Source organism: Oenanthe melanoleuca, chromosome 13 (genome assembly GCF_029582105.1).
Source record: "Oenanthe melanoleuca isolate GR-GAL-2019-014 chromosome 13, OMel1.0, whole genome shotgun sequence".
Taxonomy (NCBI): domain Eukaryota; kingdom Metazoa; phylum Chordata; class Aves; order Passeriformes; family Muscicapidae; genus Oenanthe; species Oenanthe melanoleuca.
Window position 1 is genome coordinate 8264821 of NC_079347.1, and position 26334 is coordinate 8291154.

General features: G+C 43.7%; 1 protein-coding gene across 1 annotated transcript in view; it reads right to left on the reverse strand.

Annotated features, from left to right (window-relative positions):
* The window catches only part of GALNT10 (polypeptide N-acetylgalactosaminyltransferase 10), a 76785-nt gene extending 55547 nt beyond the window's left edge, over nucleotides 1-21238 (reverse strand). Inside the window, exon 1 of the mRNA XM_056502606.1 lies at nucleotides 20924-21238. Within this exon, the coding sequence (XP_056358581.1) occupies nucleotides 20924-21097 (174 nt within the window). The 5' untranslated portion in view covers nucleotides 21098-21238. The remainder of the gene's footprint in view (nucleotides 1-20923) is intronic.
* Nucleotides 21239-26334: the final 5096 nt, after the last annotated feature.

Consider the following 26334-nt stretch of genomic DNA (forward strand, 5'->3'; position numbering starts at 1 on the left):
GTTAAAAAACTTTTTAAAGCAGAAAGTTGCCTCTGTCAAAAAAGAAAGAAAACCTCAGTGCCAGCCTTAAAGGAATCAATAAATAATTATTAGTAAGTGGGAAATTCCACACATTTTTGTCTGCTTAGTACACCTATTTTAACATCTCCAAACAGTTGAATCTAATTAGTTGCTGCAATTTAAGCCACCTTCCCTCTATAAAACTTCCAACAGGCACTTGCTCTAGTTTCTGGAACTGCATCAAGCCTGTGTTAACATTTTAATCTCAGGGACAGCCAAAGAAGAGCCTGATTAAACAGCAACCCCACAGTAACACCGTTCTGTTTAATCTTCTTTACAAGCTTCAGAAAGACCATTGCATAAAACAAACAAACAAACCCAAAAAAACCCAAACCAACCCAGTGCTCACATAGTTATAAAAGCCTTCATCACTTAATCCTCTGTCCTCTGTAAGAACTCTCCTGACCTTCTGGAACACTTTCTGCAGCAGCTCTCACTGCAGTAAGCTGAACATTTCCTCCAAGAAGGGGAAAGTCTGAAAAAATTACAGTACATGATGAGTGACATGGGAAAATCAAATACTTTAACCTCCAAAATTCCTTTAAATGCATTTTAAAAAAGCAGCAGTTGCCTCGAACAAGCCAAGATATTCCACTTACACCACAGAGATGAGAAACCACCCCAAATTCCTTCAAGTTAAATGGAAGCCAAGTTTCTGCTAGATTCCATCAAAGGTAGGATCATTTTCTTTTCTTTAAGAAGATGCAAGCCAAAGTTCATAGCTTCTATGGATTTCAGAGCATTCAGATCAATCTTCTGAGAGCTGCATAAAAATACTGAGTGCTTTTGACTGATTTTTCAGAAAATAAACTCTGGCTTGTCTTTTAAGCAGAAATGTGAGGGATTCAGGCTCAACACAGTAGAGAAAAAGGACCTCTGAGCCTAAGTATGTTCAGACATAGCTGCAGCTGAGGGGCACTTTACTATCTTTGAGATTTTTTTCTGATGAAATTATGGCAAGAAACCAAAGCAAGCTAAAGAGATAGTGGAAATATCCTGGGTGACTGGAGGAAGAAACTTCTTTGTGGCAAAGATTCATATTATGAACATCAACCTTCAATGCATAAACTTTCTTAGTAACAATTTGTGAGCCAAGAAAAAATGTCCAACTCATCACATGCAACCAGTAGCTCTGGACTCTGAACTCAGTAGAAGTTCTCCTCCTTGCCAAGGATTTTATACACACATTCTATGATTTTCCAGAGACATCACACAACTGGCAATGGCAAACCAAACCTCTGCCTGAATGTTTCATTTGTTTAGCATGTCAATACAAAGACCCATTTTATGCTCCTGTACAAACAGAATCAGACATGAAAACTTCTCTTTGCCAGGCACCAGAGAGAGCCTTTGTTCAGCTGCACAAGAATTCAGTGTAACCAGTTCATACTTAAAAATCAGCGTGCAGCAGTGAATGTTCACCATCCCAGAGCATGGAGAGATTTGCTGGGGGGATTACATCTAAGCAGTTTTAAACACTAATGTGAAAAAGCAAAATCCAAATCATTAGACCTGCATTTGCTGGGCTCGGCTCCCACCCAGGGCACTGTGCCATGTCCCTCCCAGCAAAGCAGGCAGGTCCCTGCTCCAGCACTTACCATTGATACTTCCAGCCCTAATCTGCTCTTGGAAATGCTCCCCAGTGCCAGGCAGACTCCAGGGATTCCAGTGAACACAAGCTGACTTATATTGAAAGCAGACCAAAGCTGGAGCAAGGCTCTTTAGGGGTAGCACAGATGAGCAAGGAGATTCCCTTTGGTCACCCTGTGTGGTCTAAACTAGATTCATCATTAACTTCTGTATATAAAATAAGTACATACCATGTTCTGAAATATCTTTGTACCAAAACAACTCTCATACACACTAAAAAGGAAAATCTATCAATAACATCTCAGTAACCCCCACTTTCCTTCAAAACTCTATAAAGATTTTGGCAAGACTCCCTACAAAATTTCAAGAGATCAGGACCACCATCACTTGGTGAACTGCTAACATATGAACAAGCCCTGTCAGATGTAGAGCCTGTTTGGCACATCCCTGCCTGACGAGGTATTTCTGCTACCCAGGTTTCAGCCTGCAGCCTTGAGTCACTCAGCCTGTCCCCTCAGGACACCTCCTCCCTCTCCTGTGCTGACCTGAGAACTCAGAGCTGCATATGGAATCACACATTAATGAAGTGTCTACAGCAAAGAACAGATATTTTCCCACTCTCTCTCATATGGAAAAATGAATGTGAATGGTTTATGCAGTGATGAATCAAGCTGTCTGAATTTTGCAAGTCAAGGACATCAGATGCAATTCCCATGTCAATATTCTTATAGTCCCTCTCCCCCCACAAAGCCACACATCTGATATGCAAGCAACATTTTGTATCCCATATGTATGTGAAAATGTCCTTTTGGGTGATTCAAAGGATTCAAAACTATGCAGAAAAGACATGAAGCACCAAACAATTCTTAAGTTATAACTATTTACTTTAATCTTGAACAGATTAAGTGAAACATCACAAAGGTTTCTGTAGCAGAGGGCCATGCCCTGCTTATGATGTACTAAACATATTTCCATATGTTTTCATAAATACTTCAATATTTTTTTTGCCTTTATGCTGAATAGCTGTACACCTGTTACAAATTCCAGGTCAGCATAACAAATTGCAGTTAGTTATATGTCAAGGTACCTTTTGAAGAGTCCACCTTCCAGTATTAGCAGTAGAGGGCCAGTAAATAACACCATGCAAGACCATCTGTGGCAGTATTTGTTCCAGTCTCCACATGTGTCTTGACTAACATCTGTGCCTGTCTCACAAAATAATTTTTTCAGCTAGCAAATCCCCCTGAGAAAGGCAGAAAGTAAATTTTCTCCATTCAGACACTGAACATTTAATTCCTAAAACTTTATTTTCAACATTTCCTCAGAATAGTGTATGTAATATTTAGAGCTGCTGGCTTCCAGGAGATATTTGTCAGAGCCCATTTAGAAGTGATAACATCTAAAACATCTGCAGCTGGTTATAATGCATCAGGAAAATAAAGTTGTCTGGCCTTAGCACCATGCCAGTGTTTAAAGGAAAAAAAAAAAATTTAAACCATATGTCTGCTCCTAGTTTAGTCTCAAGTGATCCATATTTCATAAGGTAAGTTGTCATTAATTTTTAAACTCCTATGAGTTGAATTCTACTAATTGGACTTCTTGGGTTTTTATAAAAATGCTTTAAAAAACAACCCCTTAAAATTCCCCGAATTCAGCTGGTTTTGATTGTACCAAACAACCATAATATTTCTGGCAAGAGCAGCAAGCTCCTCTTGTTATCATAAAAGTGCCATGGCTGAAATACCTCTCTTGGCTTCTCCCCCAGAGGTAAGTTTCCTGCAATTGTTTTATTCATCTTATCATCATTATGGGTGCACAAAATGACACCCCTTCCCAAGTAATTTACATTGTGGGTTTTAAATTTAAACTTCATCTCAAATAAATAGTGGCTTACTGCTTCAAAAGAAGTACATGAAAGCAGGGATTTTAAATCAGTCAGGAACTCAGTTTTGACCCAGGCCTTCCATTCCCTCTGAATGAAAGCCACTCAAACAAGGATTTTCCTGCTGCAAGGTCCTTGAGCTGCTGTTCCTATGGCCCAAACAGGCACTCCTGAATGTAAAGGCTAAAGCCAGCTCAAACAACTTGTGCTAAGGTGTGCAAAAATGTTCTATATAGCAAATGTTCAGCACAGTCTTGTGGCCTGTGAGCACAGCTCAACATCACTAAGGACACCCCACCAGCCAGGTCCAGATCAAGAGCCCTGGGAGAGTGATGTACTGCAAATAGAAATCCTCTAAACAAACACAAAATTTTGCTCAGATTGCAGTGAAGTGATCCAAAAACTGTGTAAACCCTCCCCCAAAACTCCATCCACCCACTAATTGTTGCTTTGTGGGTCAGAAAGCAGCAACTGTTCACACAGCTGTGATGCTGTCTTGTCTTTTAAATGTTCATTTTACCTCTGCTGCCCTGAAGAAAGCACCTCTCACAAACCAGGCACATCTGCAAAACACTCTCAAAACCAGAGCAGGATCAGAGGAGCAAGGCTTTTGCTAAAAACCTGACCTCTCTGGGTAAGATGTTTTACAAAGGAATTATCTAGCACAATGATAGAAGAAGCTGAGCACAACGAATTTTGTGTTTATACCTCTTAGGAAACCTAAGGGAGATAAACAGCCCTGTCAAACTTGGTTATCTTAGAAAAATAAACATTTTTCTCAGCGCCATGGATTAATGCACTCACTGCCTTCACTGCTTGGACTCTGATCTCAGTGCAAAGTTTGTAAGAGCTGCCTCCCATCCTTCTTTCAGAATACAAAAGTCACAGATCTGTCTTCTGCCTCCACGTGCTCCATAGATGCAGTTTCCCTGTAATGCTTTTGCTGACTGACCCCTCAGCAGGCTTTCCCATTATTTCACAGTAATTGCACAGCAAACACAGACACAGTCATCCATTCCCACTGCTGAACTTTTAATAAGCAAAGATAATTACACAGCTTTTGATACACCAGAAGATTGCAGAGCAAACAGAAAACAATTAACATTTCACTTACTGTAAAAGACTTTGGGATGATGTACATGACAACTGTGCTCTCTATAACCACACATTTGTTTCCAGGCCAAGTTCTAACCTGAAATGCTCTTCCAAATTCCAGTCAGAATTGGAACATCAACTTTATCAGCTCTTTTACAGCTGCTCATGGGTCCCAGCAGAAGCAACATAAACTGACAACGTTCTGATTTAATTTTTTTTTTTTAAACCTTTTGCAACTTCACAGAGCTGAGCAGCAAAATGCCAAAGCCAACTGCAAGCTCAGGAAGACAAGGAACACACCTATGCCCTGACTTTACCTTGGAACCAGCAGTAAAGGTTTCCTAACATTGGCTGGGTCAAGGGTACACTGATTATCATCTTCCTGCAGGAGTTAAGGACACTAGCCAGGAAAAGTTGACAATCCCACTGAAGCTTCTCCAAACTACCTGCAAAATGCATGAACAATCTATGCAGAACTTGGATTTGCAAAGGAAACAGAACCAGAGCTCTCTTACAAATATGTATTTTAAGCTAAGAACTCCACTTTACTGCTACAAAAATCCACTTCCCTCCAACACACAGCATTTTCAGTTTGATACACAGAATATTTGTGATTGCAGTGTGCCTTTAAAACACTAAAAGCCTAATTAAAACACAGAACAGCACTCAATCCATGCCAGTACATATATCTGAAGTCAGGACAGGGTTTGGCTTTGAGGCTTTAACCACTATTTTGGTGGCAGAGAATCATCTCCTCATATAGCCTGGCAGGGACAGCCCCAGGACAGCAGAGCTTCTATTTCTCTGGCACTGCTCACCTTCAGATCACCTCAGCAGCACACTGAATAACTGCAGCACCACAGCTGCACCAGCAAACTTGCCACACTGTGCAATTTTTTTGTATGATACCAAATCTATCATCTATGATCACCCAGTCTTCTAGAAGCAGACTGGGTTCTGCAAAAAAAAAAAAAAAACCAAAAGCATTTTAGATGGCTGTTAGTCTATTGTCTTATGCAGCACTACCTGCTCTGACATACCCAGGGATTTTGGAAGTGCCCTCCCAGGCACACAAAATATTTGTTTCCATTACTGCTAAAGAACCACAACTACACAATTGCAAAATTCTGAAGAGTGACTCAACAGCAATGTCAGTTCACAAAAAGGCAAACTACTGCAAAAACCCCTAATAATTTGTTTATTTTAACTTATCTGTAACCCACAAGCAGCACAATATTATTTTGTTACTCATAACATCAACTTTGAAAGGAATGTACAGCCAGCTTTCAAAAGACTTCTAGAAAATGCCTGGAACATTTTAATAACTTAATTCTGACTTGGAGAAATCTTTAATTAACAGAGCATTTAGAAAGCACTTTCAGAACAATCTGGAATCCTGTGGAATGTGTTAAGGCCTCCAAGGAAGCCTGTTCTGGCTGAGCTGAGATCAGTCATGACTTAGAAAGGGAAAGCAGCAGTCAGAAGCAGCCAGCATCATCCAAACCTGAGCACACAACTTATCTGCAGTGTCAGTATTTGCCTCCAGGATCGCCCCTGCCACTCTTTTATCACTTCATTTGAAGAATTTGCCCTGCTTTTTCCACAAAGATGGCATTACCCAAATCACAGTCATGCAGGACTTGACTTACAAGAATTAACTGCTGCTTACTTTTGTGCCAGCAAGCCACTACTAATCCATGCTCCAGCAAAAAAGCAAGTGAATTAGGTCAAGGCAGCTTAAGTGTTGCACAGCACCTTATATCCACAGCTCAGACAGCACTTCCTCACCCATGAGCTAGAGCAGACAACAGTAAGTCAAGTCCAGATGGCCAAAGGGTCTTTGTCTGGACACCAATGAACTTTGCTTTACTCTTTAAAGAAGGCTTATGTCTTGAAATGCCTTATCAAGTACTTATTTGGAGGAGATTATACCCTGCTGGGTGCTGTTTTGTAACTTCTTTCAACTGTAATCTCTTCCCTTCTAGCAATAGAAATTATGATAGAAATAGATGGAGCAGCAAAAACTATAGCAGAGACACCTTTCTCTCTCTGAAAGCTGCCCCATCCAACCAATGCCACTGTTTCTAGATGTTTCTTACACTGCAAAATACCAGAACACCTCAGTGCTTACACTTTGTTACACATACACAAAAATGTTTAATGACAGACATTTCCTTGTGAGCTGCAGGAGAGAAACCAGAGCTCTTCTGAGACATGAAAGCAGGAGAGGACACACAGTCAGCATCTTAGAGTGCTGCTTTAGTGGAACCACCTTCTGCAGCAGCTGCACACTGACCTGCTGAGCCAGAATGCAGCTCCTACCCTGGAGCTGGGTGGGAGCCTTGGGAATGAATATTCAACCCCACACACTTGAAACATCCCCCTTGATGACACCACAATGAAGAAACTCAGGCCACTCAGGCAATTGCATTAACATAGATTATGTCAAGCACTGTGTCAGATCTAGGGGATGCCAGCTTCTAGTATACAGCCCATCAGCTTTCCTAGAGTTAGTGCCAAGTGTTTGCCCATTGCAGCCCACTCTGTGGGCTGGGTTTGGGATTAGGATGCTGCCTGAGGAGCAGATGAAGAAATGGACATATCTAAATCCTTCTGGAAAGCTGTTCTGCAGTATGTTTGCTTAAGAGCCTGTTTGATGCTTCTACTGTTCTGGCTGCAGATCACAGAAATCTCATGGATCACCCAAGAAATTCTGTAGACCAGTAAGGAAGAAATTTTCATAACAAACTGAAGCCAAGACTACTTTGAACCAAAAGGACACTTAAAACTCAAGGAGATTCCACAAACTAGGTGATATCTTTGCAACTGCTGTCTCTCCCTCCCTGCCTTTTCAAGTATTTCTTAATCTTTAGATCTTTTGGAGGAGGTTCACTGTTACACAGGGAGTTCAGCCTCATTAGGTACTAAGCAGAATTGCTAAAGTCAACATTAAATTCATAAACCCAGACATACAATTAAAACCTTGGATTACATTTCATTAAATTTTAAGAGTACACTATAACCAATCAGTTTTCAGGGTCTTGCCTGCCAACCAGTCTCCTCTTCTGAGGAGCTGCTGAGAGGTTTTAGAGGCTTTCAGAGCTTTTCACCCTGTGATTTCAAACAAGATCCAGGTGCATGACCTGAGCTCATTATTTAAATCCTGACCCTTGTTGCTGACTGCACACAGCACAAAACCAGAGCAGGCTGCACACACACTGAATGGTGATGTGTTACATGCTGCTCTTGTTTGGGAATCAGAACAGAATCACAACTGCAGCACTGAGCACAAGTCCATGTTAAACTGACAAAGTTCCCAAGCAGGATGGAAGGAAATTCCCTTTGATATTCTCTTCCACCTCCTGAGCAGAGATCACTGCAGATGATGATCAAGTCCACAGTAACATCACAACACTTCAGCAAGAGCCACAGCTTTCAACATGCTCCAGCAGAAGAGAAAAACCCCAGGCCAGCAGACACAGACAGACAATGTGAATCCATTACAAATGGATCCATCTTCCACCAGCTTGAAAACATTTTGCTGAAGACATCCTGTCATTGTGAAGCTGTGACTCCCAAATGAGGTAAGCTGGTGCTCCTCTTTAATGTTTAGATCTTTAACAGTTGTAAGGAAACAAAAAGATCAGCTATAATCAAGGTTTCAAAGTCAGTTCCTTTCACAGCTCTGACAAACTAAGGAAGAGGAAAATGGATCCATAAATCTCATGCCTGAGCCAGCAGATTCAAGTATGAAGCAATTACAGAGCTGAGAGACAACACACATCAGACTGAACACATCAAGATCTTTAAACACTGGATTCAGTCACCAGAAAACCCAGATGTCCCTTTCAGAAATCCACTCAGTACTGGTGACACAGTACAAAAATCTAATTTTTGCACTGCTGAGAAGCTCCTTTTTTTGGTACAAGTACCAACAAACAACTCAATTTTTAAGATATTTTCTACAGAGCAACTTTAGAGGAAGGAAAATAAATATATACTTTCAGTTTGGGTTATTTTATGGGAAGCAGTCTGCCTTTGGGTGTTTTACTTTCTCCTTGCAGACTTCTGACTAGGCCTCCTGTGTGCTACAGAAATACAAATCAAATCTCATGAAGCCTTCACTTTTCCCCAAATGGCCCAAATAATTTAATTATGTTTTTCTAATTATCTCAAGAGTTATTTAAAAGCAAGAACTTTAAAGGGTAGCAAAAATCAGACCTAAAATAGCTTTAAAAACACTTAAATGAGAGGGACAACACTGCAAAAAAAAAAGTCTAAGTCAGGTAAATCACAACTGTAGTGAGCTCAAGACAGTTATAACTTGCATTTAATTGAATATTGCTTGGCTTCTTGCATTATTTCTTTAAATATTAATAGCCAAATGTCTACTTTGCAGCAGAAGTCTAATTTTGATACCAGCTGGGTAATTCTATGTAGCAGTCTAATCTATCCCTTTTCTAGTTTTCAGGTATTCTCTAACCTCTTCTGACTTCCCCTAATACAAGTTGTATTGAGCTGCTCTGACAAAAACATTGCAGAGGGGAAAACAAGCAGTTTTCATAAACAAATACTGGCAAAGTTCAAGTACAGGCATCAATTGTGATAAAGGGAACAGGGCATTTTCATTTTGTTCCCATTTATGTTGAATAGCAAAAATTTTGGAGCACTCCAACATAAGTGACAAGATATGAAAACAGGGTGAGGCAGCAGAACATTTTTATAGCACTTGACTGATGACTAACCTATGATGTCAAGGGCTAAATATACAAGAAACTTGAAAATCACAAGGCTGTGCATCTTGCAGCTCAATTTCCAGCTGTGTTTCCCACAGAGGAGTCTGTGTCCTTGGGTGAGGTGTGTGGCCACTTTCAGGATCACATTAAAACAACTGGCTATGACAGCATTTTCACCTGATTTCTCCAGGTCTTGGTACATGGCTTATGTACAGTGGTGCATCTCTATTTTACATGAATCACTTGTACCTGTTTGCCTGCAAAGAGCACAGATATTTGTTATTTTGCATGGTCAAAGCAGGGAGGCAAAGCCAGCTGAGGGCTGTAGCTACTGCTCTGCAGTGATCCTTGAGGGCAGCAGGGCTCCATCCTCCTCCTCCCTCCAGCCCCAGGACTCTGAACACAAGCACCAGAGTCCCACATGGCTCATGTACAAATACCTGCATTGTGTAACACCATAACACAGGGATCAATTCAAAGGGAAAACAGTTTTCTACATGAAGAAGAAATTAAGGGGAGCACACAGAGAAAGACAGCAGTCATCCTCTCAGTTAAACCTCAATGATTTGGAAGACAGCATGTCAGCTACATACAGATATCCCTAAAAATAACTATTTTCCATTCCTACCCTCAACCTGACCCATAAACCACTACATTTCTCACTTTCTGTCCATTCAGCTTTCTTCACACAACCATATTTCTTCCACTTCATCCTGCAGCACTGGTCCCACTAATCACTGACATATGCTCCAGCAGAGTATTTCCTCTGGCATGCTCTAAAAAGAAGCACTGTCACCAGAGCAATATAAGTGCTGGCAAATATGGTCTGTCAGGTTTTGTTTTCAAGGACTATAAAAATAGACTTCACTGCATTAGGCTTGAAAACTCATACCCTCTAGAAATAATTTCTAAAACAAGTTTTCACATGACTTGTTATTGTTTTCAAGTATCCAGAGAGAAAATCTGTTCTTTTCTATTTAATTTCACATTTTCAGGTTAAGCCAATATTTGAGTTCTTCTACACAACTGACAATTCCCAGCTAATTTATCAGCAGTGCCAGTGCTCTCTGCTCACATATTCATGACAATTCACAGCTTCTCAGGTGCATTTCTACCAGGAGCAGCCTCTTATTATAAAAATATCAGCACTTAAAAAGCCACAAACCATTAGTTGTTTCCACAACTTGGGCCTTTCATCCAGGGTGACCAGTATTAGTTTATGCTGATAACAGCTTTGGCCAAGATGCACAGAAAAGGATGTTGGCATAGTTTGAGGTTCAACACACTTTCTTGTTAGCTTGCAATTGCTTTGCCAAGGGCTTTCTGTAATCAGCAGGCCCAAGTTCCTATTTGCAGAAAATATGACAGTACAATGAATGAAAACTTGTTGTCTTTTATACAGATCTTACACAGATTCTCTGCAGCAGTAAAATCAAAGACAACACAAGTAAGACCTTCACACCTTGCAGATAAGAATTTTCCCATCTTCCACATCCCCATTAGCAGAGCACACAATTCACATCTGAAGATCAGAAACAATCTGGGGTACAATGGGTCAAGAATCACATTTCCAAAAATCAGCTGCAACAGCAATAATAATAACCTGCATAGTTCTCTGGTCTCCATACATATAACCAGATACAATTCTGCCAGTTTCTACATCACAATCCCAGGTCCCCCAGTACTTTGCAGATATTTTTGCAGTTTACTTCCATGCCCTTGATACCAAGCAAGCAAAATAATCTTGAGAAATTTCACTCCAAACACTTTAACTGTACCAATATAACTTCTTCAGTGCTGCAAATAAGACCTGTGAGCAGATGCTGGTTTTCTGAAGGGAGACCATTTTTCCTAGATTAAATGAGTACCTTGAATCAGTTTCCAAAACAGCCACACACAAAAAAATGAGGCAGCACACAGCAGCAAGATATCCATAGAAGTTTTAAATATTTCTAACACAGTAAGCCACAGCCTGAGAATCAAAGGGAACTGGCAGCCCAGAGTGCCTTTGGTGGATCAGCAAAACCAACATGCACAGGAGTGGAAAAAAAGAGTTATTCCCTCTTACTTGGCTATCACACATAAAACACTGGCAACAGGCCACCTGGGAGATAAACAAGAAGACAGAAGATAATCACAGGGTTCACTTCTTTTTGAGATCCTGAATAAGCCTGTTACACAGTGGCTAACATGGACTGACAGGCTAAATTTAAGTGACCTTCTGTGATGGTACAGAAAATTACTTTCTTGCCCAATGAAAGCCTTTTACAACATCATTATGTCTGTATTTATCTAGTTTTTGGGGTTCTGATTTTCTTCAGTGATGGAATATATTTCGCTTGTATTTATCTGAGCTGAAATTACAGTCTCTAAAGAGAGCCACTTCCAAGGAAGCAGAGTTAAGATTAAAGTCAGTCTGAGCAAAAGTGAAGGAGCTGCTTACTCTTTAAAATATATTATAAAAACCCCCAGAAAACAAACAAAAAAAATCTTATGGGATGCCAGTCCTGGTTGTGGTTATTTTTATACCATACCCTAGATCAAAGTAAGTAAGATTCTTATTTTTCAAAGGAACATCATACTCTAAGACATCTCTGAAAATTTTAGTCTAAGTGTTAAGAACACTCAAACTCTGTTTCACCTGCTTTTTATTAAGAAACTACTAGACCCTGTGAAAATTTCTTCTTTGGATTTCATCTGAAGGCTGGGAAATGTTAGGGAAGCTCAAGACAGAAAATAAACTAGTTCTTTGCCATCAGGGAGAAAAACTGTTTCCTTGCTGGTGTGATCATCTAAGTAAAAGTAACCTCCCAAATGAATCTGAACAAAAGTAAAGGCAGCTTATAGAAAAACAAGGCTATGTGATTTTCCACTGAGAAAAGTCCAAGACTGGCTACTAGGGGGTTTTAAATATTAGATCTTCTGAATAATCATAAGCAGACAGAACAAAATGACTTTCATTTGAAAAGTCACCTCAGCTTGCATACATAGCTACAAGCAAAGGTTTTCAGGCTTCAGGGATCCAGCAGAGCACAACTTCTCATAGCAACCTAAGCTTGTAAAGAAAAGCCAGTTGTAGAGGAGGGCTGAAGCAAGGCAGCTCTGTGTGGAGGAGGGACAGCTGACAGTGTTTACAGATAAGATCTGGTAAAATCCCAACATCACAAGATCTTGACTAACAAAGACAAATCGCCAATCTAATCAGATTTTTTGAAAGGGAGAGTATTCAAACAAGAACATCTCATGCATCCAGAAAGTTAAAATTCTTGCAGGAGACAGACTGATTTACTGCTATTCTGTGAATCTTTTATGACCAAATAGCTCTACAGCAGGAAGACAGGCTTCATTTACAGGCATCCAAGTTTAAGACACGAGTTCTTTTTGTTTGAAATTTAACCCCTTTGCTGGTCATTATTTCAGTAAACACCTACATTTTCTGTGTATTTCAAAAAACATCCTGATGTGCCTTTCAGAAGTTTCACTTCAGCAGTCACCTTGTGATCTGCAACCACAAAGAACAGGACAAGTTGTCTCTTTGAAAGCTGCATCAGGGAAAGGTGTCAGGTCACCACTAGATCAGCTACACAAGGCATACACATGAGAAATACACATTAGTGGTGAGGGGAGATGCTTTGGTCAGAAATTAGTTACCTCTGAGCAGAAGCAATTCTCAGCCTACACAGGGAAGGAGGTCAGCATTCATTATTTTGAAAAACAAGTTGCTTCCTGCTAATTACAAAGGAAAAAAGTATTAAAGCTGAAAAATTAATAAGAACTTTAGACTGGAAGTCACAGTCACCTTATTTGGTGATATTAAGTGTGAACTTCTCCACCAAGCTGGGCAGCACAACTCAGTCAAGCCTTGGTAGATTCCATCTTCCTTCCCTTCCTTTGCTTTCTATTTCTGGTCAAGGAAAGAATCAAAATATCCACATGAGTTACACGAGTTTGCTTAAAACAGGGTTTCCATGTCAAACCCTCCAGTTCTCTGAATGTACCCCTGAGGGACATGATTTGCAGTAGCTGGCAGCCTGTGTTTCCAGAAAATGACAGCAGGACTAAATAAAACCTTTTTATTCTTGTGAGCTACAGAAGATGTGCCATTAATGGTCATCAGCTTGGAAAGATAGCTGAGCAAAGTGGGAAGGCATGAAGCAGTGTCAGAGGAAACTGTGAGTGGGATAGGAGAGACTTTGGTTGTAATAAAATCAACAACTTTTCTGCTGAAATAAGTTTCTCCCTTGGATATTGGTCGCACCAGAGCACTGCTGATGCTCCACTGTAACTGTAGTTTAAAAGCCTTAATTATAGATATATGCTCTAGGGAGCTCTCTTATAACCTAGAGCTAAGATCAGAGAAAATGGAGGAACTGCAAAAGGGCAGAGAAGAGAGGTAATTATTTAGAAAGAAAAGCAAATTTAAGAACCAAAAAATGCTAGACCTCCCTTCTTTGAAGCTGCAAGTTAAAGCTTTATCAAGTTTATACAAGGAACAATAAGGAAACATGTCAAACAACCCATTTCTTGTATTTTAGGGGGTGCAGAGCTGCCAGCAGATCTCAGACACAGTAGAAGTTACTCTTCTACCCAGGCATTTGAAAAGGAGGGCTGCCTGGCAACTCTTTGTGCTCATATTGATTTACTGATCTGTAGCTTTCTCCAATCGTTTGCCAGACCCTGTAAATCTAACAAAGGAGGCAGAGTCTGACAAGTCAGCCATAATTTGATATCCACTACTACTTATATTCTTAACAAAGCTGTGTAGATAAACACTCCATTCCTTGTTGCCTATCCATCACCCATGCAGGATAACACAAATGCAGGAAATACCACCAGAGGTGTTGGTTACACTGATAGAAAAGATACCATTGCCTCTGAGAGGCCAGGCTTCATGTGGAATAAAGCAGGACCAGCAGCACTTACTGGCTCCCTGAGCTGTAAGAAGTCATGACCTGAAGGGAAAATCACAAGCAGACTCTTCAAGAGATAAAAGAGAATATGAAAGTTTTTCTACCACCACCAAGACAAAAGGCAGTCTGCAAGCAGAACGTGGATTTTTAAACCTAAAAAGTGGTGGCTATTATCTCTGGATTGGAAATTAAGCATCACACTGTTACGCTGACTCAGGCACCAGAATTTGTTCAGGAGTCTGTGAAACATGATAAACAGATTCACACTATCCCTGAACTGCTAAAAATCCCCACTAACAGCTTTTGGTTCTGCAAACAATCTGGGGCCTGAAAGCAAGATAGAATGTCATTTATACAACTTTCTAGAAGCAGAGGAATCCCAGGACAAGCTGTATCTAGAAGGAATATGCAAGTGGCCAAACTGCACTAGGACTGACCAAGATTCTGTCCAGGGACAGGAGATCAGGCTAAGACAAAGTGCAAATGTCAGGGAAAGGCTAATTCTGATTTGATTTCAGAATAGGACAGAGAGCAAATTAAATTAACAGAAAGTAACTATTTCCAATCTAGCTCAGTCTGATTGAAGCAACATTTAAATAACATTTAATTGACTGACTATTAAAATAATCATTAATGTTTGCCTGCCATCACAGCAGACAGTTTTTAATCCATTCTGCCTTTCCAGTTTTTTAGCAAGAAAATCTACACTCAGGTCACTTGACCTGAGGAGACCTACTACTAATAAAAAATTTCATATGAATAAAATCACTGCAGCCACCTCTCTCCCTGAGTGTACACAGAACTGTGCATTATTCATGGTAGTACTGAACAGCAGCACTGTTAATTCAGGTTACTCCAGAGTTAACAGGATGGAGGCATGAAGCAGGATGGACACTACAGAAAAAGTGTCCTCTGATGGCAAATATCACAGCAGCTTTGTTTACAGGAGCACTTACACGGTGCTGAAGGGCCAGGGAGCTCAGCACACCGCACTCCATAAAAACAAACCACTGACAGCTCCTCTAAAACCCACAGGATAACAAGCTCACACGTTGAAATGGCTGCTTTCAAGGGGAATCAAAACAAATTCCTGCAGCACGGTTTTTCTTCCACTATTTCCAGCATGCAGTGGAATCCCTCCTACCAGCTCTGAATGCACCCCACCAGCTCTGCACTTCCCAGAAGGAAGATGAAGGCTGCCTGCCTTCACCTGGCACAGCAAAAGGCTGCAAACTAACAGGAGCAGCATGTGGATTTGTTTTAACACCTGGATACAATTTCCTCAAAGTTAGACAGGGTCTGTTCCTACACAATGTAAGCAAGGTCACAGCTGGCTCCACAAGGAAGCAAATAGGGAATGACAGGAAGGTAAACTGCAGTTCTTGATCTTTTTCTAATGATGCCTGTATTCAAACAGGGAGTGGAAGGTGGCACTATATAACAACGTCTGGTTCATAACATTTTTCTGCCTGATTTCACCAACCCTCCTCACGGGCAATAAGTAACTTCCTGTTAGTTTTTCAGTCTCTTAAGTCAAATAACTGGCAGTTATCTGCCAGGAAATTTATAACTGTGGCTGCTCTTAAATCAGTTGTCTCTTGCAATTTGATTCATATTTTTTCAGGAAAAACACACAGCTCTGGAGATCATGACATGATTATGGTTTTCACCAGTGACCTAAAGCGTAGTCCAGATGCCAGGAGCCAAAAAGTTTTGAAGTAGAAATCTTCCTTCCACGAAGAAAGGTCACCATTGCAGCAATTAAGTGCATATGGAGCATGTTTGAACAGTGAAACAGAACCACTTTTCCGATAACAAAGTATAATAAACCTTTTATTTTCACACAGCACAGGAGACCTACAATACAGCCCATTTGTTCATTCACCTCTGTGTTGCCATTACAGTTAATATCACCACAATGAGACCTTGTGTGAAGGCCACTGAAAGCCCCAGTTTCTTTATAAACATATTTTCAAATTTTACTTTGCACTTTACAGCTGTGAGATGGTTTAGACACTTCACTTCAGCTCACTTTGCCAATCAAAAGTGCAGGACACACGTAGCTCAGGAAACCCTGCCTGCTTCACAAGTGCACTCACTGAAGTGATAAACTTCAGAGCAGCCCACATTCAATCAGTCACTCTTAAATTTAAAACAGGCTTGTTCAGTGGCACTCCAGTCCTTAGATGCCAATTGTTTTACACTATACTTACAGAAATCAGCTTTTCAAAGTTTCCCTTTGTATCAGCTGATGAGTGCCTGGCAAACACAGCTGCCAACACAGCAGTGCCCAAGAGTCTGCGAGGAGCCAGCCCCAGCAGCAGCAAGGTCTAGGACACGACTGGTCCACCTGCAGAGGAACCTGCCTGTGAAGTACAGCAAGCTGGTTGTCCAATTTCCTTCTGGCTGGCAGAGAGCAGGGAAGGTTTCCCTCTAATTTCTTCCCTTCTCCTCCCTCCCCAGCCCTGAGCCTGTTGCTTAACAAACATTCTCTTCCTTATCAGCTTTTGCCAACCCCACCACGATGCTGACAAAGCCTGACAACCTCACAGCTGCCCCCAGGTCAGAAAAGCAAAGCCTGTTCCCTTCCTCAGCTGAGGACACGAGCAGCAGCAGCCTGGAAGGCAGAGCAGCATTGCTCCCCACTCAGATCATCACCAGGGCTGCATTTTCAGCCGTGCTGCCTGGAAACTTCAGGCACTAAAGCCTGAGTTTATCGCCCCAAACTTCCCAACAGCAGCATCCTCCCAAGCCATTCTTCAATCCCAAGTTTGCAGCTGGTTTCTCACTGCCAAGGAAGCAGCAGGAGGGTGTACCCCACATCACTCCAGCCGGCCGGCAGCAGAGGGCACCACACAATCACCGATGTGATTTATACACTTCCATCATGCTCCCGAGTTAATTTATAGAGCACAAATTACTGCTACAACAAGCTACAGGGTGACTCCATAAAGCATTCATCATATCAGATAAAAACGCTCTGCCACGAAAGGCAGCTAATTTGCTACAGTGCTTTCAGCCAGCAATTCAAAGAAAAACCTTCAAGCTTGGTATCTCTGCGAGCTCAAATGCCACATTCCCAGAACAGCAGGTTTCACACAGAGTGCACATCTCCAGCCTGACCACAGAAGTGCAGAGCAGTAGCTCTGCAGAGCATTGGAAGCCACATAAATACTTGCATTAGCCCAAACATAAACCATCAGCCCACAGCCTAACTCATCCAGGGTTTACACACTGCAAAGCTACATCCACATCAATTAAACATTTCGGCTGAGGATGCTCAGCAGCCTCTGAGGCAGACAGCAGAGATCCAAGAGACAAAAGGAATAGCTGCATTCCTTTTGCTTCTTCCTACCCCCACACCCACAGATCGTATGTTTTTACTTATTGAATAGTTGTTAAAAAAAGAAAAAGATGAATCTACAGAAAAGTCAATCTGCATTCCGTGAGCACACCGAAGCACACGTAGTGATCAGCAAACAGTACAGTCACGAAGTCAAAGCAGCTTCTGAGCTGTCAGCAGAAACACTTCAGTACCACGATGCCACCATCCCCATTTACAGCCAGACCTGTTACACACCCCAGGAAAAAAGGACTTCCCAGATCAGCTCCTCTGCCCAGCCACTGTACAGAGCGACAGAGGCCACTTCTGAGCACACGGCAGTTCAGTGAGGACTAACTCAAAGCTTCAGCTTTTCTAAGGAGATCTGCAGCACGACCTTGAGGCCAAGACCTTGGTGACTTCCCTCCATCTCTCCTCTCTGGAGTGAGAAGCACCCACAGAGCTGCAAAGAAACCTAAAGGCAGAAGGAAAGAACAGAAACCTCACCCTCCTTTTATTAAAGCAAGACACTATTTTCAGCCACCATAATGTTTCCCCTGAACATGTAAATACAGAAGCAATTAGCTGCCTAGGCACTTCCGCAGAAACAGTTTAGAATAATCTTTCCTAGAATATATTTACATCGTTTCTGATTGCTTAATTTTCTGACACATTTGTTTCAGGCACTAGAAAGATTAAATAAAGCCAAATCACCTATAGTGATGTATATTGCCATATTACTGAAGGCAGCACAGACAAACAACAAGAACTCCTGGGTGGTTTCAAACTTCAAAATTTTAGAACCATGACAAGGTTCTAGGAATTGTTTTATAGCTTTAATTCAGCTGTTTCTTAAAACCTTCCCCCTCCTTCTGCTATTACTCTGAGGGATAAAACTACTGACTGAAACAGCAGACACCATTTAAAGAAAAAGAATGAGCCTGGACAGAGATTTCATTGAAAAGCTCAATTCTGAAGTACATAGGAAATGTCCTCAATTCAAAGATTAGTCTGCACAAAAAGGCAAATTAAAGCCAGAAACAGAATAAAATCTTTTCTGACTGCTCTGAATATATTTTTTCATTATATTCTCTCCTATCATCTGGAGTTTTTGTATTAAGAAGTCAGCTCTTTCAAACGGCTTCAGGAACAAGCAGACAAACAGCATATTCATTTACAAGCTGGAAGTTGATTATTAAGTACAAAACCCATGAATGCTTGTTGGGACCAAGGAAAGGAGGCTGGAACCATTGATTGTGAGGATGCCCAAAAAACTCACTGCAGTCTGCTGGCAGATACCTCTATGACAACAGTAAAACAAACCCACACAACTAAACAGAAAAACAAAATTACATTTGAGTTGTTTTTATTCTGCTTCATCTGAAATTATTTTTACCAAGACAGCCTGTTGTCCTTTAGGCTATGTTTTCCCTTGCTCAGTGTAACTGGAGCTATCATTGCAGGGCCAAATCATTCAAAAAATAAGCACATGACACAAATACATCTTCACTCACAGACCCCCTGCAGCCCATAACTCTACATTAATTAGACTGGAAGATGAAGCCTTCAGCCTAAAACCCAGCAACTCTGATTTACACAAGTGCAGAGAGGTTTTACTGCGATTTTTCCTGCGAGCTGCACAGGCGTTTCCTGCCCAGCTCCACACACCATCAAAACAAAAGCAGATCTCAAATCACTGACAGCTGCCATACTTTACAGAGACAAAAAGAAAAATAGAGCAGACATTGTGTACAACATGGGCAGCTCAGGATACCTAAACACTGAGAACACTGCAAGGACATAGAAATCAGCAGAGATCCTGCCTGCCTTAAACCCACCCAAAGCCTACAGTACAAGGACAATTTTGGAAGACCAAAACCATAAAAGCCAACTGTCACTTTGAAGCCTCCTAAGAATAATTATCAACTTTCTCCTCGTTATCTCTGGAGGACAATGATGATTTTACAAAGGCCTTCATTTTGCCCTAGCACCACATGAAGCTATGGACCAGGGCTTGATTTTTACCAGTCATGCAAAATAGATTCCTTGCATCCCACAGAAATACAAGCATAAGGCAGTAACATCAGGAACTCCAGGCATGTAATGATCACTGTGTGATCACGTCAAAAGGACTCTGTGCAGATTTGAGGATCTGCTGCAAATGTATGGTTTATGGCAGACAACAGCTGATCCCTTCCCCCAACAGCATGGGACACAAGCATGGTTATAACCAGACTTGCACTAAAAAGCCTGCATTCGAAAAAGCATTTCTTGGGGGAAAGAAGAGCTCAGTCCCAGTTTGAGTACAGCTCTTTGAGAGCCTTCTCTCCCTCAGAGCAGAAATTGTCACAGCAGGTTTCTCCACCTTTACGGTGCAGTTACAGCAGGAAGTCTCCAAGGAGGGAAAGATTTAGACAACCAAGAGTTTTAAGTGGTTTTGAACAAGCAGAGCCTTTTAGAGTGGCAGCTGAACTGATAGTTACACAATGACATTTCAAGCTTTCAAGTCCCAATCATTCTTAATGGCACAAAGCAAAACCCAGAAGGGGACACAGCAATTACACAACCAAAAGTAAGTGCAGCTAAACTGTGCTTCCAAACGTCTAATTTGGGTGATCCAGCCTTCCTGACTCACACACTACACAGACAGGTTTGGCTGTAAAATTTACTACTACACCAGTGGGACAAGAAAGGAATGCAGCCATGTGTTGCAACATCCTCAGGCCACATATCCGGCGGGCATCCTCTGCCTCTCAGGAGGAGTTATCCGCTTCTCTTCTCCCAAAGGAGCATCACTGCACTGACATAATCCTCCAGCTCCACCTGGTACTCTGTGCTAGCCCTGGCCCCAAGCTCTGCGGGGACGCAGAGTAACAGGTGATGTTTGCTTCTCACACCCTCCCCAGGCAGGTAAAGACAAACGGCACGGAGGCACACCCTTGGGAAACGGAACTGCCGCTCTTTGCTGTGCAGGGATGGGACGAGCTCCCTTCCTCACTCCTCGGCGCAAGAAGCAAAAACCTCGCTTGCTTCCCTTACCACGCTCAGCCAGAAAATAAATACCCCGCAGCCGTGAATTGCCGAGAAGGTACTCTCGGCTCTCCTCCTCCAACGCAGGCACAGGATACACAAAACAGCTCCTTCCCGGGGACACAGGGCGCACCCCGGCTTCCCCCTCCTCTTACGGGGGCGGCCGCCGCTTCTCGCCCCCCTCTGGGATGGGGAGGGGTCGCACCCAGCCCCGCACGACAGCGGCTCCCCGGGAGCCCCCCGACCCTCACCCAGCGGCCCCCCAGCACACCCGGGGCCGCTCAGCCCCGCCACTCACCGGCGCCTCGCCCGCCGCTGCCCCCGCGGCGGCCGCCCCGTCCCCGCCGGCCGCGCCGCCGCCCTCCAGCTGCCGCTCGCGGTACAGGGACCAGAGCCCCACGTTGGGCAAGAAGACGAGGGCGGCCAGCGCCAGCCCCACCGCCTGCAGCAGCCGCTTCTGCTTCCGCCGCATCGGAGCGGCTGCCGGGAGCGGGCTGAGCAGCGGGCCGGGGATGAGGAGCCGGCGGTGAGCAGGGAGCGCGGTCCGGCCGCCCCCGCCGCGCTCCCGGAGCGCAACTTTCGCCCGCGCTCGGCGGCGGCGCCGGGCGGCAACTCGGGCACTTCCGCTCCGCTCGCGCGGGGGGCGTGGCGTCCGAGACCCCGCCCACCGCCCGGGGAGGCCCCGCCCCCACTCCCCGCTAATTACCCTCCGCTAATGACTCCCCGCTAATGACTCCCCGCTAATGACTCTCTAGGAACGGCGCTCCGAGAATGCCGCGGCGCGGCGGGGTGTCTGGGCGGGCGCCGCCGGAGCGGGATTCGAACCGGCCGTGGTGGTGGGGGGGATCAAGGTGGTTAATTGGCTTAAAACCCCTTAATTGGGGAGAGACCCCTTAGATGGGAGCGGGGATTAGGCTTGGGAGGAGCAGAGCAGTCAGGAGGTTAAGGGCTGCAGATGCTCCCCAAAAGGTCCAGGTGGTACCCAAAAGGCTGAGTGCTCCCCGAAGGAGCAAAGGACCACAAAGGTGGTCCCCAAAATGCTCTGAGTGCTCCCCAAAGGACCACAAAGGTGATCCCCAAAGGGCTGGAGTTCGCCCCACGGGCACACAATAACCGGGCGACAAGACAGCCTCCACCGTGGATGGAGATGCCATCGCCAGCCGCACCAACAGGCAGGATCGCTCCAAATCCATCCCCATCCGTGGTTCGCATTAAAGTGGCTTCAGCTATAACGTAAACGACATAATTGGCAGGCACTGGATAGTGTTTGAAGGGCCTTTTTAGGAAAAAAAAGCAATGGTGGCTCAGCTTTCCCAAAAATGGGGAGCGGATCGGTTTCCTCAATGAAGAGCACGCAGAAGATGCTCTGCCAGCACAGCAGCCGTGCGGCTCGGCTGTGTGTGTCAATAGCAAAGCTGTGACAATCCGCTGCCCTGCTGGGCACTGGCGAAATAAATATTAGTTCTCTTCCAATGCAATCCCCCGCAGGGAAATACATAATTTCCTGGAGCAACAACAAAAAGTCCACGGAAACCATTACGCACCCCAGCTCTTGCCACCCTTGCCCCACACCAGCAAGTGGATTTAAACTTAAATAAACTTCCATAACCCACTAGATGGCATCTTCCAGCAGATTTCAGCGCCTGCCGCGAGAGCCAAATTACCAAGGAAAGCTTTTAATTTAGAGAGCAGGTTAGAGTTCCTAAGTCTAACTACATGCTAAGGCAGCTTGTACTTTCATTTTAATTATCGATGAGAATTTGTCGCCAACTGATTTCTTTACCAGAAGTGTTAACGCTTCCATTGTTTCTCCGTGGGTGGAGAAGATACCGACCCGTGAAATCCCTTCACTCCTGCCTTTAGAGCAAAGCATATTCCTTTATCATCTCTGAATCACCTCCGGCAGCGCAGAGACTTAGGCTGCTCCTGAATAATGCATAGCCACTAAAACTGTACAACAATAAAGCTACATATACGTTACCTGGTACTGTGAGAATCCGGGCTGGAAAGCTACAATACCTCTGATTTAGTGCTGCAGTGCCAGTGTGCTGCCATATGGACCTTTACAATAACATCCACATCCCCTTGCCTCTGCAAGAGCTCTTTGAAAAGTGGCTGTGAAATAGCAGGAGGTTTCCTAGGGATGCACACAGGCTCACAGGCTGCCCTTGGCAGAACATCCTCATTTATATAAAGAAATGACAGCCACAAAGTTTGAGAGTTAATTAAAACAAAGCCACTAGCTGGCTTGACATATGTTTAAATTTAGGATTGTGAGCCTGCTTGCTAAATTAAATGTTTGCTTCATAAATTGGCTTCAGCAGAGTTGCACAAGTCTTAACTGGCAACAGATTATGGCTGGTGCTGCAGGTAGATTAGTGTTTTGTATATGTGAGAGCATCCTCAATGATCAAACCCTCTGAAGACCCTCATAGGAACTGAAGTCTGGCTGCTCCTCAGTGAGCACTCTGGAAATGGATGTTCCAGGTCTTCCCTGCTTTAAGAAGGAGTGAGTCCTGTTGGGCTTACCAATTAAAATAATTTATACTCCATGCAGCTTCCTCAGTCCCAAATAAATGGATGTGTCTTCTGGTAAAGGTAGGGCATGTCTCCCTCTCCTCTTTCTCCTGTTTTGGTGGAGACAGAGCTCTGATTTTGGCCTGTTGGATGCAATGCCTTGGGGATTGATCGGGTACATGCAAAATAAACATGGATTTACATTTCTGAGAAGGGAGAAAGCCTGTGGCTGTTAAGCCTCTAACTGGAAAGGGAAATGGTGTACCTTCCCCAGGCATCTTTTCAAAACAAATATAGGATAAATTAATAGCAGCTCAATCCCCATCTGGAAGCTCTCTTTGCTAGCGAGCTGGGTTGCCTGGTTTGCAGCTCGTGTGCTGAGCTGCTGCAGGGCAGAGTGCAGCAGAAGTGGGTAACAGCATCATGAAAATTAAAAGCCTTGATGAAGGGTGAGGAGCAGGGTTGACCAGAGGGACTTGGTCAGCAGATGCTGGGAAAGGGCAGGAGAACATTGAAAAATGCTAATGGGAGTGGATGTGACAGGAGTTCCTGGGATAAAGCCCACAGATGGCGTGACAGCACGGAGACGAGATGGCACAGACTGAGGGAATCAGTGTTCTCCTGCCTTCTGGTCTGACTGCAGCTCCTCAGGACAAGGACTGACTCATGTGAAGGGCTGCAATTCCACCTTGGAACTCCTGCAGGGGTGGATAATGGAAAGCAGGGGGTCCTTTGGATCCCTGTAAGTGAGGTGAATGGTTATGGGATCCCCCCTGTCCTGATAAATGGTCACAGGTGAGACAAGAGCTGGCTTTCCATGCTCCCACTGCTGTGCCAGCCTCACAGCGTGGGTTAGGGGAGAAAACACTGCCAGAGGGATGGCATACCTGCAAGGGGGAAATGGGAAAAAATATTCCCCAAGAGCCTGATAGTTTTTTCCTTGGGTTCCCAGATGCTGCAGATACACGTTACCATTATGGGGGATGGAGTTAGGGAGCTCCCATCCAGGTCTCTGTGTCCACACTGTGTCCTGTGTCACACAGCTGTACCCATAGGGAAAGTCAGCTCCTTTTTTTTGATATGTGTTTGTATGCTGGTGATGCTTTCTCTTTTCTGAAAATCTCATTTTTAGCCAGGAGGAGAAAAGGAAAAACAGTCTCTAAAAAATGAATGAACCTCAGCCATGGCTGTGTCACAACAGGACTTTTGTTTTTGTGGCATTTCTTTATCCTTCAGTGTTTATTAGTTGAAGTTCAGCCCAGATTTCACGTGAACAGAATTGATTTGTTGGGGTTTCTTTCCCCCCTTTTTTCTTTCCTGATAAAAGACAATGCTGAGGAATCTGCTCACCTCTGCTCAGTGTGGGGGTGCCTGTCAGCACAGCCCCCCACAGCGACCCTGCTGCACTCCCCCAAACCCTGGAGCTGCTTCCAGCCAGCACTCAAGATGCTGAAAAACAATGTAAATGCCTGAATAGCTCACAGAAGTGAGATGATTACAGGCTTTTAAAAAGAAATTGCAAACCTTGTCACTGCGGGAGAGCATCCAACGCTCTCCCCATCCCTCCCAAGAAATGAAGAGACAGCACCAACATCCATGAATCCTTGTGCCCTGGCTGGGAGCTACCTGTGGCGTGACTGACCTGGGGTTTTATCTGCATGGAACAGACTTTTAGCAGAAAAATAAATAAAATAAAAAGGGTGATCCACCTGAGCAAGCAAAATCCCCGCGGTCGACAGGGAAATCTGCCTGAATTTACCTTGGACAAACAGAGCCCAGCAGTGCAGGGCAGGAGAGGGTGGCTGAAGCTGGATGTTAGTGGAGGATGCTCCTGCTTGGAAAGTGGTGCCATCACCAGTGGTCACTCCTCCAGCCTGGTGCAAAACAGAAGAAGTGACTGGGTCTGTCTGCAGCCTGGAGTTGTGCAAAAGCAACGAAGCTGTGGAAAGAGTTTTCCAAAGTGTGACATTTTTGACTCCTCTGGACTTAAATCACGTAATTTCACTGATTGCCTGTGGCAGGGGAAATTGCTGATGTCTAAGTTGAAGCACAGTCCTGGAAGATGAGGCAGTGATGGCTTGCTGGGAGGATAAATACTGGAGCAGAGTATGAAGCAAGTAGGGAGCCTCACACATTCCACATTGCAAACAGATGCAGAGATTTCCTTTGCACAGGAATATATTTTTCCTCGGGAGTAACATGAATCCATGCCTCTCTTGGCCTGGCTGCCCAACCTTCAGGAGCATTAGTGGCTGAGAGAAAAAGTTCTTGCTGCAAAGTGCAGGGTCTGAATGGTCCCAGCTCTCCCTGCTGGGCTTTGGTGGTCATCGAGGACACCACTTCTCCAGGCAAAGCTTTGCCATGTCAGGCTGCTTTAGTTCTGGAACTGCTTTCCCAAAGCAGCCCTGACAGTTTGTGCATAATTATCAGTGGGGCTCAGTCTAAGAATAAGGAGACAGAGTGTCTATTCCTGGCTGTCTACTCGAGTAACCTTATTTTAAAGAAAAAACGAAAACCACAAATGTTGTTGCAGTCTCTCTGGCTGGAATAGGCAATGAGCCTTGTCTGCTCCCTCTGCTCTGAATTCAGAGCTGCTGCAATGAATCGGACTCATTCCAAGTCCAGTGGAGCCAGGCAGGCAGACTGCAGTCAAGATGTCCCCAAAACTCCCTGGCTGCTCTGAGCACACCGTGAATTTTGAGGCCAAGGCTCTCTGTGCTTCTCAAGGGATTTGGAAGCTCACGCTCTAATAATTAAGGCAGCTTTGAACATCGTAGCCTTCAGCCTCACTTTTCTGCTCCCTGTAGCAGCCATTAGTGCTTGGAATGGGTACCAGCTCCCAAAACAGGCTCACCAAGGGCTTGCATGGTTTTGACAAGAAGGAGTTTAAAGAGACTCTCCAATGCATATGTGAGAACAGCAAAGAGCTGATTTCAGTGGAGGTCTGCAGCTTTCCTGTGGACAGGATTCATTCCTGCATCACTGAGCTGAACCTGGAGGATAGGTCTGCTCTTCTTCCAGCTTGCTGGATGCATTCTGGGGTAAGAAGAACATCACTGGGATCCAAAGTCTTCTTTAGGGTGGATCTGCAGTGACTCAGAATGCTTTTATGCTCAAGCTCTCTTTTAACAGATTATTTGCTAAGTGTGATAAACTTTGTTTACACCACTAAAAAAATAACCATGTGGAAAG